The sequence below is a fragment of the Dreissena polymorpha genome, chromosome 3 (assembly GCF_020536995.1).
Source record: "Dreissena polymorpha isolate Duluth1 chromosome 3, UMN_Dpol_1.0, whole genome shotgun sequence".
Classification (NCBI taxonomy): Eukaryota; Metazoa; Mollusca; class Bivalvia; order Myida; family Dreissenidae; genus Dreissena; species Dreissena polymorpha.
In genome coordinates, this window is record NC_068357.1 from 54,581,421 (window position 1) to 54,608,956 (window position 27,536).

General features: G+C 33.8%; 1 protein-coding gene across 12 annotated transcripts in view; it reads left to right on the plus strand.

Annotated features, from left to right (window-relative positions):
• The window catches only part of LOC127874199 (epidermal growth factor receptor substrate 15-like 1), a 105,071-nt gene extending 100,177 nt beyond the window's left edge, over positions 1 to 4,894 (plus strand). For 5 of the 12 annotated variants that reach the window (XM_052418413.1, XM_052418410.1, XM_052418412.1 and 2 more), the window contains one exon: positions 2,440 to 4,894. In XM_052418413.1, the coding sequence (XP_052274373.1) occupies positions 2,440 to 2,652 (213 nt within the window). In that variant the 3' untranslated portion in view covers positions 2,653 to 4,894. Of the gene's footprint in view, positions 1 to 1,868; positions 1,911 to 2,439 lie in introns of those variants that run through there. The other 7 variants (XM_052418414.1, XM_052418416.1, XM_052418420.1 and 4 more) reach the window with 4 other exon arrangements.
• Positions 4,895 to 27,536: the final 22,642 nt, after the last annotated feature.

Consider the following 27,536-nt stretch of genomic DNA (forward strand, 5'->3'; position numbering starts at 1 on the left):
ACGATGAGGCCATTTATATGGGATTAATTACATTATATTGAATGTACATGTTTGAGATATGGAAGTGCAAAGTTTACCAACCACTAGTATTACTATTTCTTTGTATTTGTCAACATTTTTTTTAAATTCTTGTATTAAAAGCAACCTGTTCAGTGGTTGACACATTGACCATTTTAGTGGGTGTATAGAACACCTAAGCTCAAGTTGATCTTAAGTGATTGCCTTTTGTCTGCTATTTTTCTTCCTTTTTGAGGCATCAACATTTGCCTATATGGGCCACCTTTATCTCACAATCTTCATGAAACATGATCACAACATTTGTTTGAATTATATCTTGATCAAGTTAGAAACTTGGTTATTTGGGGTCAAGAACTCGTCAATTAGGTAAAATTAAAGAAAAAACTTGTGAACACTCCATAGGCTTGTTATTGTCCTATCTTCCTGAAACTTGGTCAGAACATTTTTATCAATGAAATCATTGCCAAGTTCAAAACTGGGTGGTGTGGGGTCAAATACTAGGTCAGTAGGTCAAATAAAAAAAGCATGTGAACACTCTTGATTCTTTAATTATTGCCAAATCTTACTAAAACTTGGTCAGACAATTTGTCACAATATTATGTTAAAAAATGGGGTCTAAAACTATGTCACTTGTTCAAATAAAAAAACAAAGCTTATGAACACTCTAGAAGCAACATTTAGTGCCCAATCATCATGGCACTTAGTCAAAACAATTTTCCCAACAATATTTCAACAAAGTGCAAAACTAGTAGACAAGGTAAAAATAAGAAAAAAACAAATGAGGCTCACAATAGAACATTCTAGAAGCCAAATGTATTGCCCTATAGTCATGAAACTTAGAAGTAAAATGTCCTATTGATATATTAATTCGATTAATACTGGGGCATGTGGCATCAAAACTTAGGTCAAATTAAAGAAAAATCTTGTAAACTCTCTACAAGTGACTTGTTTGAGCACTCTTCACAATACTTGCTATGGACATTTGTTCTAATGATTTCTTGGATAAGCAAGATATTGTTCCTGTCCATTGAAATTTACTCAGAACATTGAAAAAGTGTAGATATCTGTTATAAAATTATTGTGTTTTGTTCGAAAAAAAAACTGTCAGGTATTTTGTAAAACCTTGTAATCATTACCTGCTCAAAACAATTAAGTTCCTTTGAGTCTCAGGTGAGCGCCATAGGGCCTTTATACCTCTTGTCCTTTATTGAAATAATAAAAAATAATGAAGGGTCACAAATCCCTTTAATAGAAGTAACTTTTGTCATAGTATGTGAAAAAATTAATTAATTCGTCTTTTACCCTTAAATGCTGTGATGGTTATTTTATGCCTTTATCATGTCTTCATTGGAATCCTCTCTTCTTAAAAGCCCATGAACCCTCAAAATCAACGAATATTTCGTACAATATTTGGAATAATCAAGTTTACACATAAAAAAACAATGTTCCATATAGCAAAGCCAAAATTTCAATGCTTAGAAGTGGCCTTTTATCATAGATTTAGCAAGATACAAAATGCTCTTTTTGTTTTTTGCGTGACAATATTTTCGACACATGTTTATGTTCCACGTTAGTGTTCATGTGTCATATGAAGAGATATCATTGCGGGAAATTAAAATGAAATATATTATGCCACAAACAAATAAAAACGAGCATTTTGTATCTCATTAAATCTGTGTTACCATACCAAATCTAGCGTTGAAATTTTGGCTATTTCTTTAAGGAACACTGCTTTTGTATGGGTTATTTTACAAAATAGTTTTCTAAATATTTGTTGATTTTGAGTATTTATGTTTCTTTAAGTATGCGCATCGCATGTGGTTTCTTAGTTTGTTCATTTTATATTTCAGAAATGTGTTTGGGTACAGTTCTGACAGGTGCATGGAAATAATGTACAGAGTTTTGCATGTCATTGATTCTTGGTTATCTTGTTCTTGTATTTTGGGAATGTTTGTTAATTCGGGTTGTCTGATAATTTATGTGTTCTTTATGCAGAACAATAGCCATATATTAATATTAGTATACATTGTCCCTTTGAATTAGTAATAAATCATGAAAACTTATAAATAAATAAAAAAAATGTACATCCTTTATAAAATTGTTTTAATTTTGCAATTTTCACAATTGAAGACAATGCAACACATTCAATTATAAAAGCGTTTTGTGTTAATTTGTCATAAAAAAGTAACATACTTTTAATTTGATTTCTCTCCTGAAAATCAACAATATTTGGAGTAAAATCCACTTTGACAGAAGACAATTTCTGGGATACATTCTTACAAAAGATGAAGTAATTAATAATAAGAAATGTTCAGCTAAGATTCTTTCAAGTGTAAATGCATTAATTTGAGAAAACCAATTCTCATGTCTAAATGGTAATTCGTGCAATTATGTCACTATGAACGTTTCTATTCTTTGCAGACATCCAGCGCATTCAGTGACGAAGAGTTATCCTGGGCATTTTCATCATCATCATCATCCATGGCAACGCCAACCAGTAAAAAAAACAAATCTCCAGGTTCTAAATCGTCTAGTCAAAAGAAAAAGACTTTAACCCGTAAGGAGCAGGAGGAAGCGGATTTTCAGTATGCGCTGAAGTTAAGTCGGGGAGAAATAGACGATAGTACTGCTTAACACTATTTTGTTTTAGGACTTTATTTTAATGCATAGAATGTTCTTGTCAATTGTTCATCATCTAAAATGACCAAGTTTATGTTAAGTGCAGTTAAGTTAACTTGCCTTCAGTGTAAGGTCTTTGATATGATGTGCTGAAGGCATATGTTAGTCTCAAATTCTGAAGGTCTTGTTTACACTTGAGGTCAATTTCACATAAGCCCGTAATATAAATTCATTACAGCTGATATCTTCCTTGTCTTTCAAGATAGATCCTCAATCATTTCTGAACTTAAATGGATTTGTTAATTTATGAACAATTTTGGTGTACACAAGAAAGGAGTTTTTCTCTCAGTTTCCAAAATAGGAAATACACGAGTAATAAATAATTGGTGGATTGAATGAATAAAATTTAAGGAAGCAGAGCCTTTGACAACATGCTTAATGTCTTTTTGCCAATGTATCAAACATTTCTTTGAGAATCATTATCTGCAATAATGAGGTAGATTAAAGCATTGTATAGGTTTAGTACGATTTAGAACATTTAGATTCAAAGGAAGGAATGGATGAATTAATATTTTTTACTGGTGTTTGAAATAAAAAGAGGGTCCATCTGAGTATATGTTTACAGTTTTGTGGCAATAAAAACAATAACATGACGATTATTATAAAAGAAAAGTGCTATGATTAGTGATGATGATGATGATGATGATGATGATGATGATGATGATGATGATGATGATGATGATGATGATGATACTAACATAGGTTATTTACTCATTAACAAGTAAAATTATATAAAAACTTTCGTACACGCAATAATTTATGTAATTTTTAACAAATGTATTTTCACAATATATTTATTTATGTTTTTGTATGTCATCATCATTTATATTAAATGACAAATGAACATAAAGACTGGTTTACCTAAAAATTCATTGTATTCATTTGTTGAATCTGTTACTTTAAACCATATAATAGTGTTTAAGCTCAAATAACTTTATAATGCTGACAATGTTTAATGTTTTTATTTTTTCATCAAAAACATTGGCATTGTGGATACATTTTTTGGTGATATTTCATTGTCATTTGTTCCAATTTTTCAGTGCCAAATATACTTCATGCACATATTCCATATATGAATTACGTATTTGTGTGCAGTTTTCGATTACAACAATATACTTTACAGATATACAACACATATTTTGCCTTTAAATTATTTACACTCTAATTTATTTCTACATATTAATAGTAAGTCAACTACAGTTGTCACTACAAGAAACTACGTAAATGCTGTACAATAAAATAACAATACAAATATATTTTGTTATCAGATTATAGTATGACATACCAATATGCATCTAGTATTTGTCTGCTTATTTCTACCTGTAAGCATAGGTACCTATCATTTAAAAATTAAGGCATTGGTTAAAGCTAACCTTGGTTGATGTTCTTATGTTCCAAGCTACTGGAAACTGTATGTTTTTTGCTACACTTGTCATTGGCTTAAAGGCCATGGTTATGGTATGTTGCATGCTACACATGTTATTGACTTAAAGGTCAGGGTCATACCTGGTAGTTGTGGGACAAATATTGCTATGACACAGCTATTTATCAAGCAATGTGATACAAATTCACAACAAGTGATCTGCTTGTAGAGATGACGTTTAACATACAACATCTGTGTCCCGAGCTTAAGGGTCAAGGTCATACTTACCGGTCAAATGTCTTTACAAACTGAATTATAATGCAATATTTGTGTGTGCTGATAATGAATGGTGATAAGTTAAGAATATTTAGTCATGATAGTTAGTTAAGAATACTCAAAGTCATGATGGTTAGTTAAGAATATTCAAAGTTATAATTGTAATAATGGTTAGTTAAGAATATTGAGAAAGTCATACTCGCTATTAAAAATGTTGAAAAAGTCATTAATCTTTTATTGAATGTTGTTGTTCAATGTTGGTCATTTCCTTTCCAATTGTACCCAAATCAAACAGCTAGGAGCTAATAATAATTACAATATTTAGGTAAATGTTAAGGTTAAAATAACTCCAACTGATGGTAACTAGTAATCATTATGCCTTTTTTAACCTGTAGAAATACCTTGTGGCAAGACCTATTTAGGTTTAGGGTGTAAGGGTATTTTCCTGTTTAGTATCTTAAACTTTAAATTATATGTTATTGTTAGGTTACATATTTGTAAACATGTGTCTATTTATCATTATTATATTACTATTGCAAATAAACTGGAAATTATTTACGCCAGGAAGTTGTTTTCTCATGATTTTTGCTGTATGATTTGCTCAACTTTTATCACAATGTGATAACTGGTGAGCTTTTGTGATCACATTTTGTTGTGTGACATCCATCATATGTTGTCCATTGTCAACATTCGCATTGTAAGCATTCTAGAGGCCACAATTATTGTCAAGTCTTCATGAAATTTTGTCAAAATATTTGTTCCAATTATATCTTGGCCATGTTCTTAACCGGGTGATAGGTCTATAGGTTAAATTAACTAAAAAACAATTAATTCTCTAGAAGTCTCATTTACGGTTAAATATTCATGAAATAATTTCAAAAAAGGTTCTGTTTTTTAAACATGGCTTCTATAGGGGAACAAGTTGAGATTATTTTAAAACAAAAATCCAGAAAATCTCATAGTGCTAAAACCAATAAAACAACAAGAACTTTTTCATTTGAACCTTATTTGACCTTTCAGTCTTGACACATGTCAGGAGTTTAATCTTATCTTCCCACTTGATCTATAACTATTGACAGGTGACCTAATCTATGAAACTGGGGTGCATACACATGGGTCTATTTTGGAAATGTTTAATAAAGAGGTTGACATAAAAATGTGCCTAGTAATAAAACATTGATGATCAATAAATTACTTGTATGCAAAGTTTAATTCTCTTAATTCGCTACTAGACATCAGGATAAACAATTGCCCTTTTGTGTGCCATTGCATGCCCATATTTAAAAAAATGTTGATGTTTAAAGTGGGTTGGGAGGGCCCAGGAAGCATTCAGTTTTGACACAATATATACTTGGATCCTAATTTTTCCTATGGAAGGAGATCCATGTCCTAAAATTGTAGTAATTGTCTCTAATATCAAGAAGGTGCGGGGTTTAATATTCAGTGCAAACATGATTTAATCAAGCCCCAGAATCACATGATTTGTATAGACTTATATAATAAATAACTTAAATAATCATATCCTCTGAAACAGCACGGGTTAGGAGTTTAATATTTGGTATGTATGGTGGTCCTCTTATAAGTTGCTTCAAATCTTGCCCCAGGGGTCTAAATTAAAATTGTGTCCATGACCTACCTTGACAATAGTAATTATGTGGTATCAAGATGAATGTTATTGGTTGGAAACCAATTCTTGAAAATGAACTGCTAATGCCCAAGTAGCATGTGGGCATATTTCAGGCAGGACAGTGACAGTTCTAGTTAATGTTTGAAGTTCATGGCATTCTCAAAAAATCAGCTAGGGTAATTTCAATTTACAATTCTGATTATTTTATGAATATACAGAGCATTGCTTGAATTTTTATGTCCCCCACCACTATAGTGTTTTTGCCCTGTCTGTTGGTTTGTTTGTTGGTTTGTGTCAAACTTTAACATTTGCCATAACTTTTGCAATATTGAAGATAGCAACTTCATATTTGGCATGCTTATGTATCTCGTAGAGCTGCCCATTATGAATGGTGCAAGGTCAAGGTTATCCTTCAAGGTCAAATATATGGGTCGAAATTGCTCGTTTAATATATACTTTTGCAATATTGAAGATAGCAACTTTATATTTGACATGCATGTGTTTCTCATGGAGCTGCACATTCTGAGTGGTGAAAGGTCAAGGTCATCCTTTAAGGTCAAAGGTCAAATATATGGGGGGACATAGTGTTTCACAAACACATCTTGTTTTTAATTAAAAATGTCCCTTATTGCTAAGGTTGAACCGACGATGGCTGAAGCTTCTTGAGGGCTTTGTTTCCTTCTTTAACAAAGGCCTTATACAGGACTCTTACCCCAAGAGAAAGGCCCCTTACCCTAACATAATTTCTTAAAAATCATGAAATACAACAATAAAATGAAGTTTACTAAAGAAATATGTTTCCCCTTTTTCAGTTTTGTTGATATTTTTTCCCCAAAAATGGAAGGCGGCCTTTTCCCATAGTCAAGCAAAAAGCCCTGTTCTCATGTTTATGTTGATTTTTTACCTTTGGCTAATGCAGTTAGTCTTTGTACAAACTTATCGAATAAATAATAATCTGTATTAAAGAATGTTTATTACTTCTTAAGGTATACTCTTTTACATCAGTATTTTATATTGTTTAATTTCTTGACCACCGTATGTTCCATAATTAATCCTACAAACTGTTATTTAGATCTCAATGTAAGATGATCAACAAAACTGATAACATCTTATCTTAAATTTTCATTTCTAGGCATTAGATACTTTCTTATATTTACGTATATATTTGTATTAAAATAATTGAACTTAAAAGATTGTGGAAAAATTAAATTAATTTACAAAATCTTAACAAAATTATAAAATCCTGTGTTTGTTTGATTATATTGTTCTCATTTTGTAAAATGATAATGATTATTAGATATTCTAACAAGAAAATCAGTTTGAACAATGCTTGACCCACAAACTCAGAAAATACTCATAAAAATATTAACAACAGTACTCAACATGCACATCATGATCAAGTCATAAGTATACTTATCTCAAACATCCTAATAAAACCAAGTTTCGATGAAAAATATTTGTTATTTTTAGCACACAATACTTCAATTTAAATCAAATAATGATATCTGTATGGTAAAGACTTGTTTCATTGGAATTTGAAATAGTTTCAAACAGGGATTATTGAATTAATTCTATTCCAACAGTCATTGTGTTTTATGTACATTGTATACAAAACTGTTTAACTATTTAAAATGACAGTATATTTAAATTTGTAGGTAATTATACATGAAGATTCTCCTTTTCCAACAGTCCCTTAAACACTATAATGTCATTTTGAGCCACATTTTCATTTCTAGGCATTAGATACTTTCTTATATTTACGTATATATTTGTATTAAAATAATTGAACTTAAAAGATTGTGGAAAAATTAAATTAATTTACAAAATCTTAACAAAATTATAAAATCCTGTGTCTGTTTGATTATATTGTTCTCATTTTGTAAAATGATAATGATTATTAGATATTCTAACAAGAAAATCAGTTTGAACAATGCTTGACCCACAAACTCAGAAAATACTCATAAAAATATTAACAACAGTACTCAACATGCACATCATGATCAAGTCATAAGTATACTTATCTCAAACATCCTAATAAAACCGAGTTTCGATGAAAAATATTTGTTATTTTTAGCACACAATATTTCAATTTAAATCAAATAATGATATCTGTATGGTAAAGACTTGTTTCATTGGAATTTGAAATAGTTTCAAACAGGGATTATTGAATTTGTTCTACTCCAACAGTCACTGTGTTTTATGTACATTGTATACAAAACTGTTTAACTATTTAAAATGACAGTATATTTAAATTTGTAGGTAATTATACATGAAGATTCTCCTTTTCCAACAGTCCCTTAAACACTATAATGTCATTTTGAGCCACATTACCACACTGAGTTAGCCTGTTTTCCTACTGAAGTATACAAATCCTGTGTTATACACCTCATCATTAATTGTGACCACCCTCTGCCAGTCTCTTCCTCCATTCCATGTCTACCTGGAGCATACTATAACATACCAGAACCTGTCCTGATTCTGTCGCATGAAGGGAAGCAGGTGTAGTAGGTTGTCCGTTTGAGGCCAGTGAAGGGTTAGTCAGTTTGATATTGATATTGGATCAGAAACCAGGCCTGACTTGGTCTAATCACTTGATTGGTTTCCAGGGCTATACTGTCTAGATGGACTGGATTCTGGATTGGACTTTTGTTACCCTGAATCCTGCAGTTGTTAAGTTCTCCGGATCAGACTCACCAGATGCTTGACGTTTATTCTGTCTGGTAACTGGGTTGTGTGTTTTCCTAATAGCAGGTTGGTATTGTTTGTAACTGTATTCGATCAGTATTTGTCCCAATCCAGATAGAGTGGACAGGGTTTATTGTATGGTTGTATCAGGAATAAAGGTAAGTGTCCTCTCTTTCTTTGATGTCTTTTCTTGTGAAACTGCTTTTACCTTGAGGGACTGGTCAAGGCATTTTCTATACTTCATAAAACTTTGTGCTTCACTTTTATTTTTTGTTTTCAGCCAATATTCTTTTAAGCATGTTACATTTTTGATTGACTTTGCGCAGTTTTCGATGTCACTTTGAATAGATGTCCTCGTGGAGGCTAGAAATGTGTCCAACTCCTTCATTTTCCTGACAGGTTGACCAAGAAAAGTAAAGAACAAGCCTCACTGCGGGGAATCACGTGATCACAAAAGTGCATCGTACGCACAAAATGGCGGAAAAAGCTCTCGGTTAATGAGGAAAATCAAGGTATTCTCATATTTTATAATATCAATATCAAAATAAATGATAACTGTGCGCAGAGTACCCGCTCAGTCGATTTATGTACTCTGGTAATTGTCGATTTTCTTAGATTTCTGTAGTTTTCTCAAACATTCAGGAACAATAAACAGTGAAAATTGTACATCGTCTGAACATACTTTATTTTGACGTGTTTGCTATTCAAGACGACAAACAACGAACTAAATACAACATTTTTTGCTTGATAACATGCTTAGAATATTTCGTACAAGGTTTTGAACGTTGTTTAAGCTTTTTTAGATCTGTGGCGAGGAATTTGGAAAATAGTACATCGTCTGAACGTTTTTTGTTTGAGTACATCGTCTGAACGGTTTTGAGTACATCATCTGAACTGCTTCTGTTTTTACTTTTAATGCGATGTTTATCATAATAAAATTGTTATAACATCTGTGATCAGCCAAGCGATTTTTCGTACAAATGACGTTTCGTTCTATGATCAGAAAACACAAAATTCTGTGTGATTTTACAATGTTTACATAGTGTTTAATTTTATTAAATTTAAGTTATTAAATTAAATACAAGCCACGCTCGAAAAAGGTTGTAATTTATATATATTAAGGCATGATAATAATGTAATATGAGGTATGTCAATTGGACGAAAGATCATTGAATTTTCACATAATTATTGTACTTATGTATCTAAGATATGAAATAGTTGTATACTTACATCTCAGATATTAACGCTTCTCAAATTCTACCACCTCCCTTTAGTTTCAATAGTTAATTTGCAATCCGGCATTCTGCCTTTGGCCAAGAACATATATACAAACAAGATGTGGCCAAGACAGGATATCATAATATATACCATATATCCTATTTAAGTATAAACAGATATATCAAACAAGCAAAAAACGTGTGCATAATAACAAATGACATATAAGACTATGCAATACATTAATGTGTGAAAACATGCAATTATACATCCGCTAAAGCTGGGTTCCCACTGTCGATCAGATCAACTCGATCAAGCCCGACCAACTGGTCTGGTTCGGTCGGCATGAGTGATCGGGGGCGGTCGGGTAGGTCGGCATTGGTCGGGCTTCCTACCCGATATTTTTTGACATGTCAAAAAATATCGAGTAGCGGTCGAGTAGGAAATGGATCGAGAAGCGCTCGGCAATTGAAGATCGAGTTGATCGTGAAGCAATCGTGTGGCGATCGGATTGACATCTTTTGCACGATCTCTACCCGATCCGCTCGAACTCTACCCGAGTTATTTTAGACGCAATACGATCCACTCGACTTCTATTCGATTTGATGAACAGATTTACTAGACTGCTACCCGACGGCTACTCGACCGTACACGATTACGTACAGATTGCTATTCGACCATACACGAGCTCATGTTACTAAAACAAAACTCACGTGCAAAACGTCGTGCTTGTGAATCTCATATCCTTCTTATCATCGGACGAGTAAACATCCGAAGATGCCGAGAAATGGCAAAAAGGCGACTGATACTGCTAAAACTAGTAAAAAAATCCATGATGATTAAAGTGATTAGTGAACAACAATGTTTGAAGTTTTGTTCTCAAAGTTTCAGTACACGACCGTTCGAGACTTTGTACGACTGTAGTACGACCATCACGATCTGGTCGTGTGAAGATCTGGTGGCGATCGAGCTGAGGTCCCATTGGTCGATCTGGGATCGTATAGGGCTCGCGTATAGGTCGAGATGATCGAGCGGAAATCGGAAAGATGGTTGAGTGGACGTCGTGAATGAGTCGTGTGGGGGTCGTGTGTTATCGACAAGAGGTCGAGAAGAAGTCGTGTATACCCTTTTTAGTCGAGTTTGGTCGGGATTTTTTTGTGATCGGGATGATCGAGTTGATCGGATCGGCAGTGGGAACCCACCTTTAACGGTTTAATTTCTCAGATCTAAGTTTAAAAGCTTCTGTCAAAAATTATGCCATAGTTTTTAGTTTTAGAACATTTGTGCAAGACATCATGACATGTATTTACTAATTGTAAGCCAGGATGTCCTGATATTATATTTTAAACGCAATTCGTTATATAATGGACAACAAAGTAAAAAGTGATATTCAGATTCGCATACATTTTTATTACAAAGTTTACACTTCCGCTCTTCTCGGGTATACTATTATATCTGCCAACTTCTATTTCAAGACAATGTGCACTTAATCTAAATTTGCTCATTAGAATTCTTGAGTTTTCGTTGGATAAACATTCAAATTATTGTTCATATTCGAAGTTTTTTATTTTTATTTTTAATAGAATTCCATTTTCGGCTGTAAAGATAATGTATTACTCCATGTATAAATTGATCTTTTTGACGTTGAGTTACCTTGTATTCAATATCGTCTGTTAATTTAGGAGTATCAAGCATATAGCCAAAGCCAAGGTTGTCTAAACTTAATTTTAAAGCCTTACACCATAGGTTATTCTTCGTACAATTTAAATTGGTTAAAATATGCATCTGTTCCGTAAACACTTGATATAATACTGAATTCTGATTACTTACAATTTTCATCCAATAACGCAAAGCCCTTAGTTTGGCTATAACAGCTTACGGAAATCTACCTAATTCACTTAGAACAGCAGAGTTAGAAGTAGATAGTTTTACACGGAGAATATTTTTGCAAAATTTGTAATGCAATTTATCAATATCAGAGATATCATAGATGCCCCAAACTTCAGAACCATACAAGATGATTGGCGCTATTAGTGAATCAAACAGCGATAGTTTGGTTTTGACATCTAATTTGGCACGGCTAAAAATAGATAAAAGATGATGTTAAGCTCTGAGGGCTTGTTCATTTAATATTTTTACAGTATTGGACATATAACCAGTGTAATAGAATTTTATACCCAGGTTCACAAAAGTATCGACTATGTCAATGAACTCGTTATTAATAAACCATGAATAGCTGCACCTGCTTTTTCGTTTTTCAAATATGCAAATTTTCGTTTTATTTACATTTATTTTAGACCCCACTGAGTAGAGTAAAGGTTAATATCGTTAATTTGGTTCTGAAGGCTTACTGGGTTAGTAGTAAATATTACAATATCATCAGCATATAACATCATAAGAACAGATAGCAAATGCAAATCATCATTTGTAAAATTATGAACATCAATACAATCTATAATATCATTGATAAACAGAATAAAAAGTAGAGGTGACAGAGGTCTCATTGTTTAACACCAAGAGAAACGTCAAAGAACTCGGAATAAGACATATCCTTACTGTTTTTTTATACATGATTTAACATTTGCATATATACATTTTATCATTGTAATCATTTTGCAGCTAAGACCTTATTCAATCAATTTTATCCATAATGCTTCGTTGATAACTGTATTGAATTCCTTTTCATAATCAATGAAAGCACAATATAATTTATGTTTCTGCAAAAGAACATTTTAAATCACACTGTGTAATATAAATATACAATCAGTTGTATGAATTGTTATGGACTTTCCGAATGCGTTAAGAATGCTTTGTGCTATTTTATGCCAAATACACATTATGTTAATGTTATGTCATGAAATAAAATTTAATGTTAATAAAGACGTCATTATGACCTAGTGTTATATTTTATATGAAAAATCATACAGAGGCCCTCGAATACATGTATGTGTTATTTAATCTTGACTGGGGTCAGAAGTGGCCACACGCAGGAAGTAAAATATTTTATTGACTCGAATAGCTAAATAACTGATAAAATGACTTCAACCGGACATGTGCCCAATTTGATGGGGGGGGGGGGGCAGATATTAGACATTAATAAAAAAAACAGCAAATACACTTTACACAAGTTATGGTGCTTCAAGAGGAATTTACTGGATTAAAGCATTTTGAGGACTTTTATATCTATTATCTATTTTATATCTAACATAGCCGGTGCATGAATGTACGTCTTCCTATCAGAATATACTGCTGTTGATAGCCTAGCGCAATGTTGAAATTATGCATTTGTACACTGCAGCATGTGGTGCATTCCAACAAGTGCTTAGGGTATTTTCTTCATTGTCAGATACAAGTTCCAATAGACAACATCAGTGCAGTAAGTTTTTTTTATAAACGATAGTGTTAACAAGGTTTTTCTATAGCCATCCACGGTAAACTGCCCCGCTCCCTAGTGGCCAAGTTTTTCAACGGACCGTAACAATTTTCGAATTCGCCGAGGTATCATAACAACAAATGTTCGGACCAAGTTTCATGAAGATAGAAGTATAAATGTGACTTCTAGAGTGTTTAAAGGTTTTGGCTATAGCCATGTGAGCAAATATGCACCCCTGGCGGCCATCTTTTTCAACGAACCTGAACCATTTTCATAGAAAGCTGATATATCATTAAGAAAACGTTTTGACCAAGTTTCAAGAAGATTGAACTATAAATGTGAATTCTAGTGTTAACAATCTTTTTCTTTATTTTGACCAAGTGACCTAGGTTTTTACCTGGTGTGACCCTGTTTCGAACACGACAAAGATATCATTGGGGCAGCTTTTCTCACCAAGTTTCATGACAATCAAGCAATAAATGTTACCTTTAGAGTGTTAACAAGGAAAAATTTTGACGACGCATTAAGCACAAATGGTGATCCTAAATGCACACCATAAGAACCCTGTTCTCAGGTGAGCTAAAAATAAGAAACTTAACGTTATATGTTTTGTGAAACAAATGTAATTTTTATTTGCACTAAACTAAATTTCCAGTACATTATATTGGTTATGTCATAGTCAGAGAGGTAAAGATTATGCACATATACAGTACATAAATTGGCATGTTCACAAATTTAAATGTATGACTGTTAGTTTAAATAAATTATTTATTACAGTCATTATCAAGATTTATTTAAGTCATATCACGGTGATAATTTTCTCATCAATCCCTTGACCGGTTCGGCTGTTGGGGGACAACAATACAGAAATCCTCCTCCAGTCAAGTATGTTGTGTGCTGCTAAGAGTAATTCATCCATGAAAAGGGATGTCCACTCTTACATCATCCATCCAGCTTTTCTTCTTACGGCCTCGGCGTCGACCTCCCTCTAACGTGCGCTGGAGAACAGGCTTGCACAGAGATTCGTGCCTGGTGACGTGTCCAAACCAAGCCAGCTGTACCTTAGCACAAATATTCGTGGTCATGGTAGTGCAGATAATTGCCCTTACTGAAGCTTGTTTCATTCCGTTCTCTGTTGTTTATTTCTCAATATGAAACAATCAAAAGCAATCCAGTGTAATTTGTCCACTTCATATTGATGGCTTAATTTATTTGCCCATCGATATGTAGAGAGAACATTACCAGATTCGATTTGAACGAAAAGAAACAAACATTTATACGCGTACATTGTCGGAGATGTTTGCAAAGCTGTCAACTTGAAGTCATGTATAATAGATCCAACTTTAGTTCAGATTTATGAAAGTCTACCCATAATTGGAACTATAAGCAGAAAATAGTATTATAAATGTTTAGATTGCCTACCTGACGTATATTTGTACCTGAATGAATCAATTGCTTTACATTTACAATGATTTTCAAACAATAAAAAAGATACAAATAATTAAGCTGGAAATTAACTAAGCTTCAGAACGGATATAATTATAAAACCTCAAAGTTCAATGAAAATGATCTACAATGCATCAGAGTGGGCAAAAATCAGCTGTAATAGTGATCTTTTAAGTTTATAAATGAACTTCACTGATGTCATATCTTAACATCGTATTCAAAGCACTATGTCACATCATTTTTTCATCAACACGTTGATTGTAAAGTCAAATTTTTCCACCAATAAGATTTTTTTAAGAAACCCTGGCGGATATGTTACTCGGGGACATTGGTTAATATAATTGTCGGAGCAATTTTTTTTTTCACTGGCATACCTTTAAAGAAATTTGTAAATAAAGTGCTTAATATGGGACAAACCTCTGCATCGTCGCGTTTGAATAGCTATATATCAATCAATCCTGAATACACGCCGGGTATGCGAATACTTCGTTGACGGATGGCACTTCACTAACAGAGAACAACAAAAGCCACGCGCGAGAGGTGAGTTCTTCAGCTTTTTTGTATTTATGTTCTGTTTATTTGGTTTTTAGACACAGAACATTGTTTGGGTGATTAATGGTATAGCACTTCGTATTGCGAAGAAAGAAATTCGCGGAAAAACGGTGAATTATTTAAAAAAAAAAACGATAAAATTCCATCGATAATCAGCATGAATTGAATGATCAGTACATATTTTAACAAAATAAACATACTTGGAAATAAATCAAGAACGTGCTTACTATTCGAAATAAAAGATCAACATATCCAGTAATGTTACAACATGTTACATTTTAGTTTACTAATGTATTTGAGAAAATTCAAATGTTTTAAGAGTCGCATGCAATTTTTTCATCTGCACTTCGTTTACCGATCAGCTAAAAAACAATGGCACTTCGTTTCCCGACATCTAGACACTTTTTTCCAGATATAACACACTCGTTTTTTGTGAATCAAAAATGCAGAATTCGCTGTGGAATACTGTTAAAGTAAGCAGGCAATACATAAAAATGTATGTACGCAAATAAAAAACGAATTACCGAAGCATGTTCTTATCCCTTTGAAATATGATTATGATTTGGTATAAATGTGAAAGATAAATGTTAAACAAATTGGATATGTTTAATGAGTAAAATCTATATGACCATATATTTTATATTACGTTCTAAACGGTTGATCTAAAGCATTTATCTTTGTGTCCAAATGAAGGTACTAAGGCTATTTACTTATATATTAGATAGCATGTCATGAATAACCACTCTGCTTAAACTGCCTCTCAGAAATTAATATCAGCAGCGATGCAGGTCCGAAATTCTATTGGAACTTTTTGGCTCAATGCCAGTTAACGAAAATAGCAATAAAAGAACGGGCGGGGTCGATTTAATCACACGACAGTGGTGTAAACAGTTATGCATATCCGTCTTTGTTTTTAATATAAACACAACACATGCTGCATATGAAGTTGCATATAAGTGACACAATTATTTATCACAGGATGAGTGAATCGGAGCTCATGACTGCCGCCGACGGTTCGTTGTTGGACATTAGTTTAGAAGAAGAATTGTGTACAAGCGAACGGTTCTCGTGTGGAATTTGTGAGGCCAGTTATGCTAGGAAAGCCTACTTTAAGCGTCATTTGAAGACACATGAGGATGGATGCATAAAGTGCTCAGTGTGCACTCAGTTCTTTAAGACTGAGGAAGATAAAAGTAAACACATCGAGGACAAACATAGGCCAATCATGTGCGAAAGTTGTGGAAAGGTTTTTCCACTCGTAACTACATGGAATTCCACAAGAAAACCCATGAGGTAGAGGTTGTGAACTATGACAAGAAATGTCCATTTCCAAACAGTGGAAAGATATATTGGCAGAATTCTAAATTTCAAGTGACCCCGTGACCTAGTTTTTGACCCGTCATGACCAATATTCAAACTTGACATAGACATCATCTAGATACCACTTCTGACGAAATTTGGTGAAGATCGGATGAAAACCGAGAGAGTGGACACTTAATACGGACCGACCGACCGACAGACCGACAGACAGATAAGTTCTATCCTATATAGCACCTTAAACTTCGTTTGTGGGGGTTCACTAAGTACTGACTCCATGATATGACATTTAAACATTTTATGTACGCATTCCTTTTTCCAGAATCAGTTGTTTTAACGATTTAATTTTACCCGTGTTTCTTTAAACTCAACCAATACAGTGATTTAGGGTCAGGTGAATCGCACTTCGAGCAAAGGTTAGCGTTGCGTAAAGGGAAGTGCTCCCTATAAGCAGGGCTCAAAATTAAGGGAGTTTTACCATTCTCTTTTTCATTTTGTTGCTACGCATAAGTATTGTCTTGATGATGCGATTCAAATAAGCACAACCGACATAGGATTTTATGAAGAACAAATGTGTATTTGCGTCATAAAGACCCCTTCACTACCGTTATCTAGAGCCCTGCTATAAGTAAAATTAAACACGATTTTGTTGATCCGCATTATCCGTTGTATTTTCATTTCTCTGAATCTCAAGTTACCAATAAAAAACAAGTACATTATGTACACATTTATTTAATAATAAATATTATTATCTTATTTGAAAATTTCAATTATAATAAACATAGTATAAATTAATAGTAATGTGATTTTTGAAAAATATATTTTCAAAATGTTTCGTATGAATAGCCATAATATAAATAAATGCATTTAAGGTAGAAGATAAAACTCAGTTATTAGAGTGCCCGCTTTATTGAAAGTCTCCGTAATCTGAAGTGCCCTTTATCGGTAAACAAAGTGCCTGCAACTTTATGTATGCCACCTATTACAACATGCACTATCTTTGTTTATATTTCATTGAATACTATCAAAATTTCAGTATTTGAAGCACAGTAATTACTCTACATGCTGGAATAGCAAACAATTTCTTGCAATAAATCTAAGTAGTTTTATTTTGTTAAAATGTTTACAGTTCATCCAGTTTATGCTGTTTTCCGATCGAATTTTCTATTGTTTGGGCAAAAGTGTACCATTCTTCCGTGAAATTGTGTATTCCCAATACAAAAGGATACACCATTTATCAACTCGACCATGTGTCTTGTCTTAAAAACTAATCTTTAGGATTTAACTTTAAATAAAACAGAGGAACTTACCTCTCGCGCGTGGCGTTTGTTGTTCTCTGTTAGTGAAGTGCCATCCGTCAACGAAGTATTCGCATACCCGGCGTGGAATAATTATAACCAGGATTTTTCTAACATACATGGTAATACCTCATTTGCATTCACCAAAATATTTTTTAATTTAAAAATGCCTTTAAACAATTAGAGAACTTGTGGCACTTTGTGACTATATTGCGTCACGGCGTCTAAAATGATAATCTATTGTTTCCCAAAGTTCGTTTTAAGTCGCGTTGTGTAATTTTTTTATTTGACTTAAATGTCCCAGATTCGTAGATTATTCATCAGTTTGCATAATAAGGCAACAAGTCTTTTTGTAGCATATAACAACTTTTATTCTTGATTAAATATTGTATTGTAAATGTATTTTATTCTTATTTGGATTGTAATTCTTCTTTAAGAAATTGAGACAAGAAATAATCAGTAAAGAAATAAACAAGATACTCCAACACAAAATATAATCCGTCCAGAAAAAACAAATGTCCCAATGTCCGTCTATCTCGCACTATCCCGTGAAGCCGCTAAATTGGGATATTCACTTGTGCTTGTTCAAAACCGCTTGGCTTGAATGGCTCGCTGCCTTGGCTCGAATAGAGGTTTCAACGCGGTCCGTTTTATACTAAAATGGTGACCTTGGTGCTGACCTACTTGTTTTAGGGAGTAAACAGCGTTATCCATCACTTTGACATAAACTCATAACCATAAAAAATATAACTATAAACGGGATATAACAATGTCCATCACTTTTTGGTCGTTAAATTATTTCTTACTATATAGGCTTATTTAACCTGTTTATATAAGCTGTTTACATAAGCAGTTCGTGTATAATTAATATTTTATTGACCGCAAGATATGGTCTAATGTGCGTCATTCCTGTCCTAAATGTATTTCGCCCGTAACAATGCATCTCATGTTACTAAAATAGTGATGACCATATAGAAATAGTGTTACAAACTGGATTTATTTACCCTACCGAAACTCATCGAAATATATCGGCATCTTTTCCTAGCACATCCAACTTTTCACAGCATATCGGGTTTCCGGGGGTGTTTAAGGCAAGTGACCAATTGCCAAAACAGTAAGAAACAGCACAATACGAAACAACATACACACACCAAAGAATAAAGCTGGGGTCACCGCCTTGGTACGGTCAATGCAAATTATTAGGGGTTTAAACCAGTTTTAGAGCGCTCAACCTCACACTTGGCCCTAAAATAGTCATGATACATATATAAATATGTATATAAATTTAACATCATAGCATTGCAACTTAAATTAAACAATAATAAAAGCGAATTAAAACGCATCTGATTTAATCACCATTTAATTACTCAATGGTTGGAAGGAGACCAGAACAACATAGTTACAACTTTTTGAGGAACGATGAAATGAAATTACGAACATGTGTCAACTATATCTTTATTCTTAGAAAAAGATTTAATAATTTGCACCATATAGTTAATATTTCAGATCATCATCGTGCAAATACAGGAAGAGGCAGCAATATAATTGGTGTAAAACAGCCATATTACATAGCTTGGTTGTTTATGTGACTTCTAAAAAATAAATCAAACAAGAAACGCCGGTCAGAGAAAAAATATTAATAAAGTTTGTTATTATTATTATTTTACCAGATTTGTATAACGCTCTTTTCACAAATAATTGTGCGTTCAAAAGCGCTTCACATGAACATACATTACATAATTCAATATAAAATACAACGCAACCATATAACAAAATGTATAAACATAATAGGTAAAAACATATAACGCGATTGAATGAATTCATCTAAAAGTACTAAAGTTTTAACAGAAAATCGTCTACAACGACATGATATGTTGTTTTCCGCAAAGAGTCCAGCAACAATGCGGACCGAAAACCGAAAAAGGATTGAGTGTTGGGTCCAAGCAGAAACACAACACATCGCTATACTGTACATCCCGAAGAACCGAAACAAACCACAACTACAAGAGTAGATCAAGACTGCCTCGGCACCACTAGATGCACTTTCAAGCTAACATTTCTTGTCAAATTAATTAAACATAATATTTATCATGGTAGTGTTGAAAACGCATTAAGAATCTAATATTGACATACCATATTTATATCGCTGGATATCTTCATTTAACATCCTTCTGGTCTAAAGAAAATTGCAGTTCACATAGTTCACGCTATAGCGTCTTTATAATATAACGATTATTTTACTGGCCTCGAACTCCGTTCAGAACATAAGGTATTCGTGAAGGCCCAGCAATGACCTGTATATAAACTCTGACATTCACACACACTAACCGCGAATTTGACGAAGGTGTAGAATCTACGCACAAATGGTATTGATGTGAAGAGTTGAGTGTAAAACTGTTCTATCTATCATGCCTTTTCATAAGAGATAAAATTGTTTCATGCTAAAAATGCAGTAAAACAGTGTTAGAAAGACGATGCCATGTATCCAATGTTCTGGTGGTATTCTCAAATCAGCCAACGGACTAAATGAAGTGTATACATTCGTGGGTAGCCGCGGGCATTTTTCGGCGTAAGCTGTATTAAGCCAGCTTTTCACCTTAGCCTGACCTTTGTAAGTGTCCAATAAAATTCCAATAAAATTTCCCGCGGCTAGGTACGAATGAATACACTTTATTTATTCCATTGGCTGATTTGAGTATACCACCAGAACATTGGAAACATATCCGCGTCTTTGTAACACTGTTTTACTGTATGAAACAATTTTATCTCGAATGAAAAGGCTTAATAGATAGAACAGTTTTACACTCAATTCTCGACATCAATACAGTTTGTGCGTACACCTTTTATTTTCAGAGTATTACCAGCGCAAGAGCGTTTATACTTAAAAGGCTATGTTCTCATATTTAGTACTTACTTCCTTATTCCTGTCAACATGTTAACATGTAAAAGTATAAAGAGCAATGGAAGCGAGGCCTCACTTTAAAGCATTGCATTTCAACCCGCGAGGTATATCGGGTCAATTCGCGGACATTCAGAGTTTATATACAGGTCATCACAGGAGTTGGCGGCCAGTAAAATAATCGTTATATAATAAAGACGCTATCCGTGAACTAGGTGACCTGGAATTTTCTTTAGACCAGAAATATGTTAAATGAAGATATTCAGCAATATAATTATGGTGTGGCCGGTTGACTCATATGTTTAAATTTCACTTCCATTCTTCTTTTGGTTTTCTGTTTTGTATCTATAGGTTTATGACCAGCAATATGTTATAATGTAAAATAAGCCGCGAAAACTCCCCGTAACATCCCGTACTGCGTGTGATGCAGCTAAGAACTGCACAGAAAAAGACATTCGCTATCCTTGATCTCATTCATTAAACTATTTACGCCGTATATCTTTTTTAAAGATATTTCTTGTTATGAATGTAACCTAAAGGCCACCTAAGGTCAAAAGTGACCTTAATCAGCTATGCCGAAAAAAGTTGAATATGAACGTTTTCTTTAAGATATATTAATTTGCGAAAACGCTTCAAAACATCTCCGTCAAATGATGGGTGGGAAATTCCATAAGTTAAATGCCATTTTAAAGAAACATTATATTTTGAAATTAAATCACCATACTTTGAGTGACATTTAGCGACTTTTCGTCGTAGGTTATGATACAAAAGCCTTGTTTTAGCAATTTGTTCGTTTGTAAACGATTACGATCATTAAAATCTTTAATACATGAAAATGCTTTGGCGTGACGTACCAATTGCGAAATGTAAATACCATACTTGATAGGATGGACTTTAAGTGATGTTACCATCTAGGAACGGAAAATTCACAACTTCAAAGTTTGTTTGTCGTATAGACTTGTCTAAATCATATTATTATTAATATGAATTGATGTAAGTCTAAATACGCAGCATCTGTGACACGATCTATTTAAGACTAGTTCGTTCGGGTAAATTTTGTGAATATATTGTTCGAAGTATGGGTTATCTAAGTTTAGTACGTCATCAATGTACATTCTAGTAAGGTTATTACGGTCTGTATAGTATATCTGTTAACGGTCCGTATGGTCTGTGTTACGAATCGTATGGTATTTATGTATTAGTGGATTTACTTTCATTTTATGCATTTTTGTTGATCTATTATATTTCATAATGTATAGTCAGTGTGTTGTTTTAGTAAATGTTTATATTATTTTATAACGCATATATATTTTAGGCACCCGGACATAACATCGCAATTATGCACACACACACACGCGCACGCACGCACGCACGCACGCGCGCGCGCACGCACGCGCGCGCGCACACACACACACACACGTTAAAACCCACGGGAGTGTATTTATATATCAGATTTCGGAATCTTTGGTAATGTTTAATTCAATTTCATGCTTTATCACAGTGCTGGCATTTGACGATCAGTTAATATGTATATTAATTACACATCAAATTAAATCCGATTTGAAAGGTGCAAATAATGTTGCATCTATATATCCACTCTGTTATAATATACCAAATGGAAAATAAACATATATGGATACCTTTATTTAAGTTCTTAAATTCTGTTCATTAAATTTGATGTATTTTAAACACAATGTGGCACATAAAACATCTAGAATAATTTAATTGTTCAAACATATTTATCCGCATTTTTAAGTGTTCACTTGGATATTTTGGTAAATTTCTTACCAACACATGCGGTATTTTACGAAAGCCGAGTTTTGAAATATCAGTTTTTACGGACACACGTATGTACAGCTTCAAAGCTTTGGTAAGGTCATATGAAGTAATTGCTTGTGGATCGTGTAAACAGACCTGTCGTCATTGATTCCTAGGGCCATAGCTTCTTTGGTTTCGGGTTTTTCAACAACAAGCCTGGCTTACGATACGAACACGACAATTCTCATAGCTGATTATCCCCAAGCTTTAGAAAATAATTTCAATATAAGATGTAAGTATTTATAGATTATTGCAGCATAATGTACCATAAAGATAAGATAAGGGCTTAATATAAACATGAATAACAAATAAACTGTTTGTATAATCTGTTGAAGCATTTCAAATGAAGTACGTTGGATTTAGGGAAAAAAGAACAATGTTTATTTTCGAACATATTTCTTTGATTTAGTATAATATAAACGCAACTTTGACCAATGTCTACTATTGAAAAATAGTTCTATATGTAGAATGATGTTTAAATTGATGAAAACAAAAGCGATAAATTACAGCAGAGAAATCGCACGAAAAGAAGTTTAAGGCACACACCCTAATTTATGGTCCGTAAAAAAATAATAAACGAGCCACTTAAAAGAAAGAAAATGAACTTAAGTTATTTTGGGAGATACACCTGTATAATTATCAATGTATATGCAAGCAGTATGCCTTGTCCATTCAGTAAAAACAAACGCATAGTCGTTTAAGCATTATACGGTGACCATATGAGCCGTGTTATCTGTAAATGAACTTTTACTCGTCGTTGCTATACGTAAAATGGACATATGTACGTTGTATAAGACGCATATCCATGTAATGATCTTGATAAACATATGTGTTGTTTTTAAAATGTGTTACCATGAAAGTGCATTATATATAATTTTAATATAAAGAGCCACAGAGTGTATGGTTTTCTGTGTAACAGAAAAAAACGATAATTGTATAACTTAGTAGAAAACTTAAAAAAAATATTGATACAGTTTTCATAGGATTATTAACATAAAATATACTTAATTTAAATACCATCAACGGATGCAGCAAATTGAGCGAGTCTGTTTCAACATGACAACATGATAGTGTTTCGCATCCAGAGCATAACTTCGCCATTTATCAAGCAAATTTCTTTTAACTTGGCAAACCAGGGTCCCTACCTCCAAGGTCAAGGTCACTCTTATAGGTCAAATATATATTTATGACAATATGATACGGTTTTTGTGTCCGAAGCATAACTTTGTCATTTATCAAGCAAATTTTAATTAACTTGGCTCAAATGTTCCCCATTATTTGATGATGAGTCGCAAATAACAACCATGCTCCATTCTTCAATGTCAAGGTCACACTTATAGGGAAAATGTCTATATATGACTATATGATTCAATGTTTTGTGTCCGAAACATAACATCTTCATTTATCAAGCAAATTTCATTTAACTTGGCACAAATGTTCCCCATCATTTGCCTATGTGTCGCGTTTAACACCCAGGTTCCTACCTCCAAGGTCAAGGTCACACTTATATGTCAAATGTCCATATATGACAATATGATAGTGTTTCGTGTCCGGAGCATAACTTCGTCATTTATCCAGCGAATTTCATTTAGCTTGGCACAAATGCCCCCCATAATTAAACGATGTGTCACGCTCAACACCCAGGTCATTATCTCCAAGATCAAGGTCACACTTATAGGTCAAATGTCTATATATGACAATATGATACCATTTTTTGTGTCCAAAGCATAACTTCGTCATCTATTAAGCGAATTGTAATTAACTTGGCACATATGTTACCCATCATTTGACGATGAGTAACGCTTAACACCTAGGTCCCTTCCTCCAAGGTCAATGTCACACTTATAAGTCAAATGTCTATATATGACAATATGATACAAGGTTTTGTGTCCTGAGCCTAACTTCGTCATTAATCAAGCAAATTTCATTTAACTTGGCACAAATGTTTCCCATCATTAGATTATATGTTGCTTTTAACACCCAGGTCCCTACCTCCAAGATCAAGGTCGCTCTTATAGGTCAAATGTCCATATATGATTATATGGTACAATGTTTCGTGTCTGGAGCATTACTTTGTCATTTATTAAGCGCATTTCATTTAACTTGGTACTAATGTTCATCATCATTAGACGATGTGACGCGTTAAACACCAGGTACCTACCTATAATGTCAAGGTCACACTTAAAGGTCAAATCACCATATATGATACAGTTTCATGTCTCATTCGTGTCTGGAGCATTACTTCGTCATCTTTCAAGTGAATTATCATTTAACTCGGCACAAATGTTTATCATTATTGTCCAATGTGTCATGCTGAACAGCCAGGTCCCTACCCCCAAGGTCAAGGTCACACTGAGACTTATAGGTTAAATCTCTATTTATGGTACAATGTTTCATGACCTGTCTGCGTCCGTAGCAAATTCCGTCCGCGGAGTTCTTGTTTTTTGTTTGCTTTTCCCCCCCTTATTTTCTTAACTTTTTGATAACATTGATTTCACATTGATTGCTATGCTGTGATATGACAAAAAGTCTGTATAAATAATTTCTAGAATAAACAGTGTCATTATTAATTTTATTTGCCCTTGCTTGACTTAATCAAGTTAATGTGTTTTAACCATACTTTTCGACGCATGTTGAGTTATTGTTTTTAGACCATTGTAGTTGAGGACATCAGTCTTGTTTAAGTGTGTGACTGGTGTCCATTTTTCAACAACTATCAAAGGTTTTCACCTCTAACTTTGAACACTTGCAGCCAGCTGTGTAAACTTTGATAAAAGTTATCATTGGTTATCTTTTTCAATATCTCTGGTTTTTGGATAATTTAATTTGGATTCCAATTGCATAAAAAAGATTAACGAGATCATCACATGCTTTGGATATTGTTTTTTTTTGTTGTTAAAGTTAACCAAGGTCGTAACCAATTTGGACAAATGTAAGCAGTGGACATAGATAACCGGCGGATAAGATATCCAAGTTTTCTACAATGGGCTGTTGTTAACTATCAAAAGGAGAACACAAACTTGCAAGACAGATAATCCAAAAAATATTTTGGCAGAATTATGCCCCATGTTCAACGTATATTTTTTCACTTAGATTTTCATTTTATAATAATAATCTAGCACTGCCCTAAGAAAAGTCGAGTGTATGGATGTCGAACGGTTCTTGTTTAAATATCATCTTGATTACCATCAAACAAATTCAACTCATACAGCCACCTCTGACTTACCTTTGCACTTTCACATACTCGGTGTAGTTGTACCTTAACAAATAGTTAGTTGTACATAACTCTTGATGTGTTTATCCATATATACTGGCGTGTTTGAGGTATGTTACTCAAAGGTCAAGGTCATATGTAGACTACTGCATAATGAAAATTAGTTTGGATATGAAACACTCTTATTGTATGGCATAACACTGCTATTCTCACCCCACATTGGCGGAACAAGGCAAGACGAGAAGTGCCTTATGACAACCAACCCCTGCGTTCAAGGTAACACGTGAAAATGACACCTGACAGCCCTCTGACATGACTGCAAGACACAATGATATCAAATTTGACAGTCGTAATGAGTCAGTTTCGCTCGTTTATCTTTAGTCTTTACAGAACCGTCTCAAGGCGCACCTTGTGTTGCCTTGTTCATACCGTATGCCCAAAAAAATTATAACTATTTGACAGTATAAGGGCGATTGCCACACATGGCCAGAACAGAAGCATTCCACCGTTCATATGAAATTTGGAAGCGTTACGCAAACAGTGCAGTGATCCAGAAATTATATTTCCAGACACTTTACCCTTCGTGACGGTATTGATTTCATTTACACCGTAACCTGGTTTGTGTGGGTTTTTTTTATTTCAAGGTGTTCATAACAAATAAAGCTAGAATTTTGGCCATATATTTAAATGATATTTTAAAGTGAAACTGACAAAATATGTTTTGTTTTATTGACACACAATCATACATGGCAATGACAGCGCATACAAAGCCAACAGCTTGTTTAAAACTAGTACTTGCTCTGCTTTCAGACACAACTATATCTATTAATTGACATTTTGTCAACCAATGCACAAGTTAGCTAGCTTGTAAGGAAGTGTCATTAAGTTAATTTTTGTTTCATTTCCGTGTTAAACGAGGCGTTCACTGTACATGGTTATTGCAGCAAAAAGCTCTGTTCCTTCTACTCTGTTTCTAGGTGGTTATTGAAAATTCAAATCTCCGACAGCTGCTCTAGCAATTGTAAGGAACTCTTGTGATACACCAAGTTCTGGAGGGCGTTGAGAATTCTCCCGTTCCACATCATTTAATTACCAGTGATATTTTACAATCTCTTGCACCATATACTTCTGGCTGAAAGAACAACACCTCAGGTTTTTCTGCAGGACATGACATTCGGTTATTTCGACGAACACGATGAGTCATTTAGGTCTTTACAAATGACAGTAAGAAAACAGTATCTAATGCATTCTAAGTGCACACTATCAGATGTGTCCAGTAATCCGAAATCACCCATATCTTTAAAATGATTCATCAAGACATTTCCACACATTTCTCTAAGACTTCGCCAAAACCTCTCAATTCTGACATTTCTGTTAGATGAAACATAGACGAAGCTTAGGATCCCCTGGAACTGATCTGCGTCCGTCTGTCCGTCGTAATGCCATTTGCACATTACGGACAATATAATTTTCTGTACCGCGGTCACCGTAAACCCGAACTGGAATGCCATTAATTTCCCTAATTTGGTCTAAATAAAAGCTAGATATGTGCATCAGCTTTTTGTTAGAATCACAACATTTCAGCCACAACACTTTACGGGAAAATCTATCCACAGCTCCATGGATTGACAAACCGTATGGCTTCAATTTGTCCCAGCCATCTAAATGGATTGCAAAATTGGAACCATTGTTTATATAAATTCTCCGCCTTAACCTTCCCGCCTGCCTTAATGCAACACCTTGTGGATCAATGAGT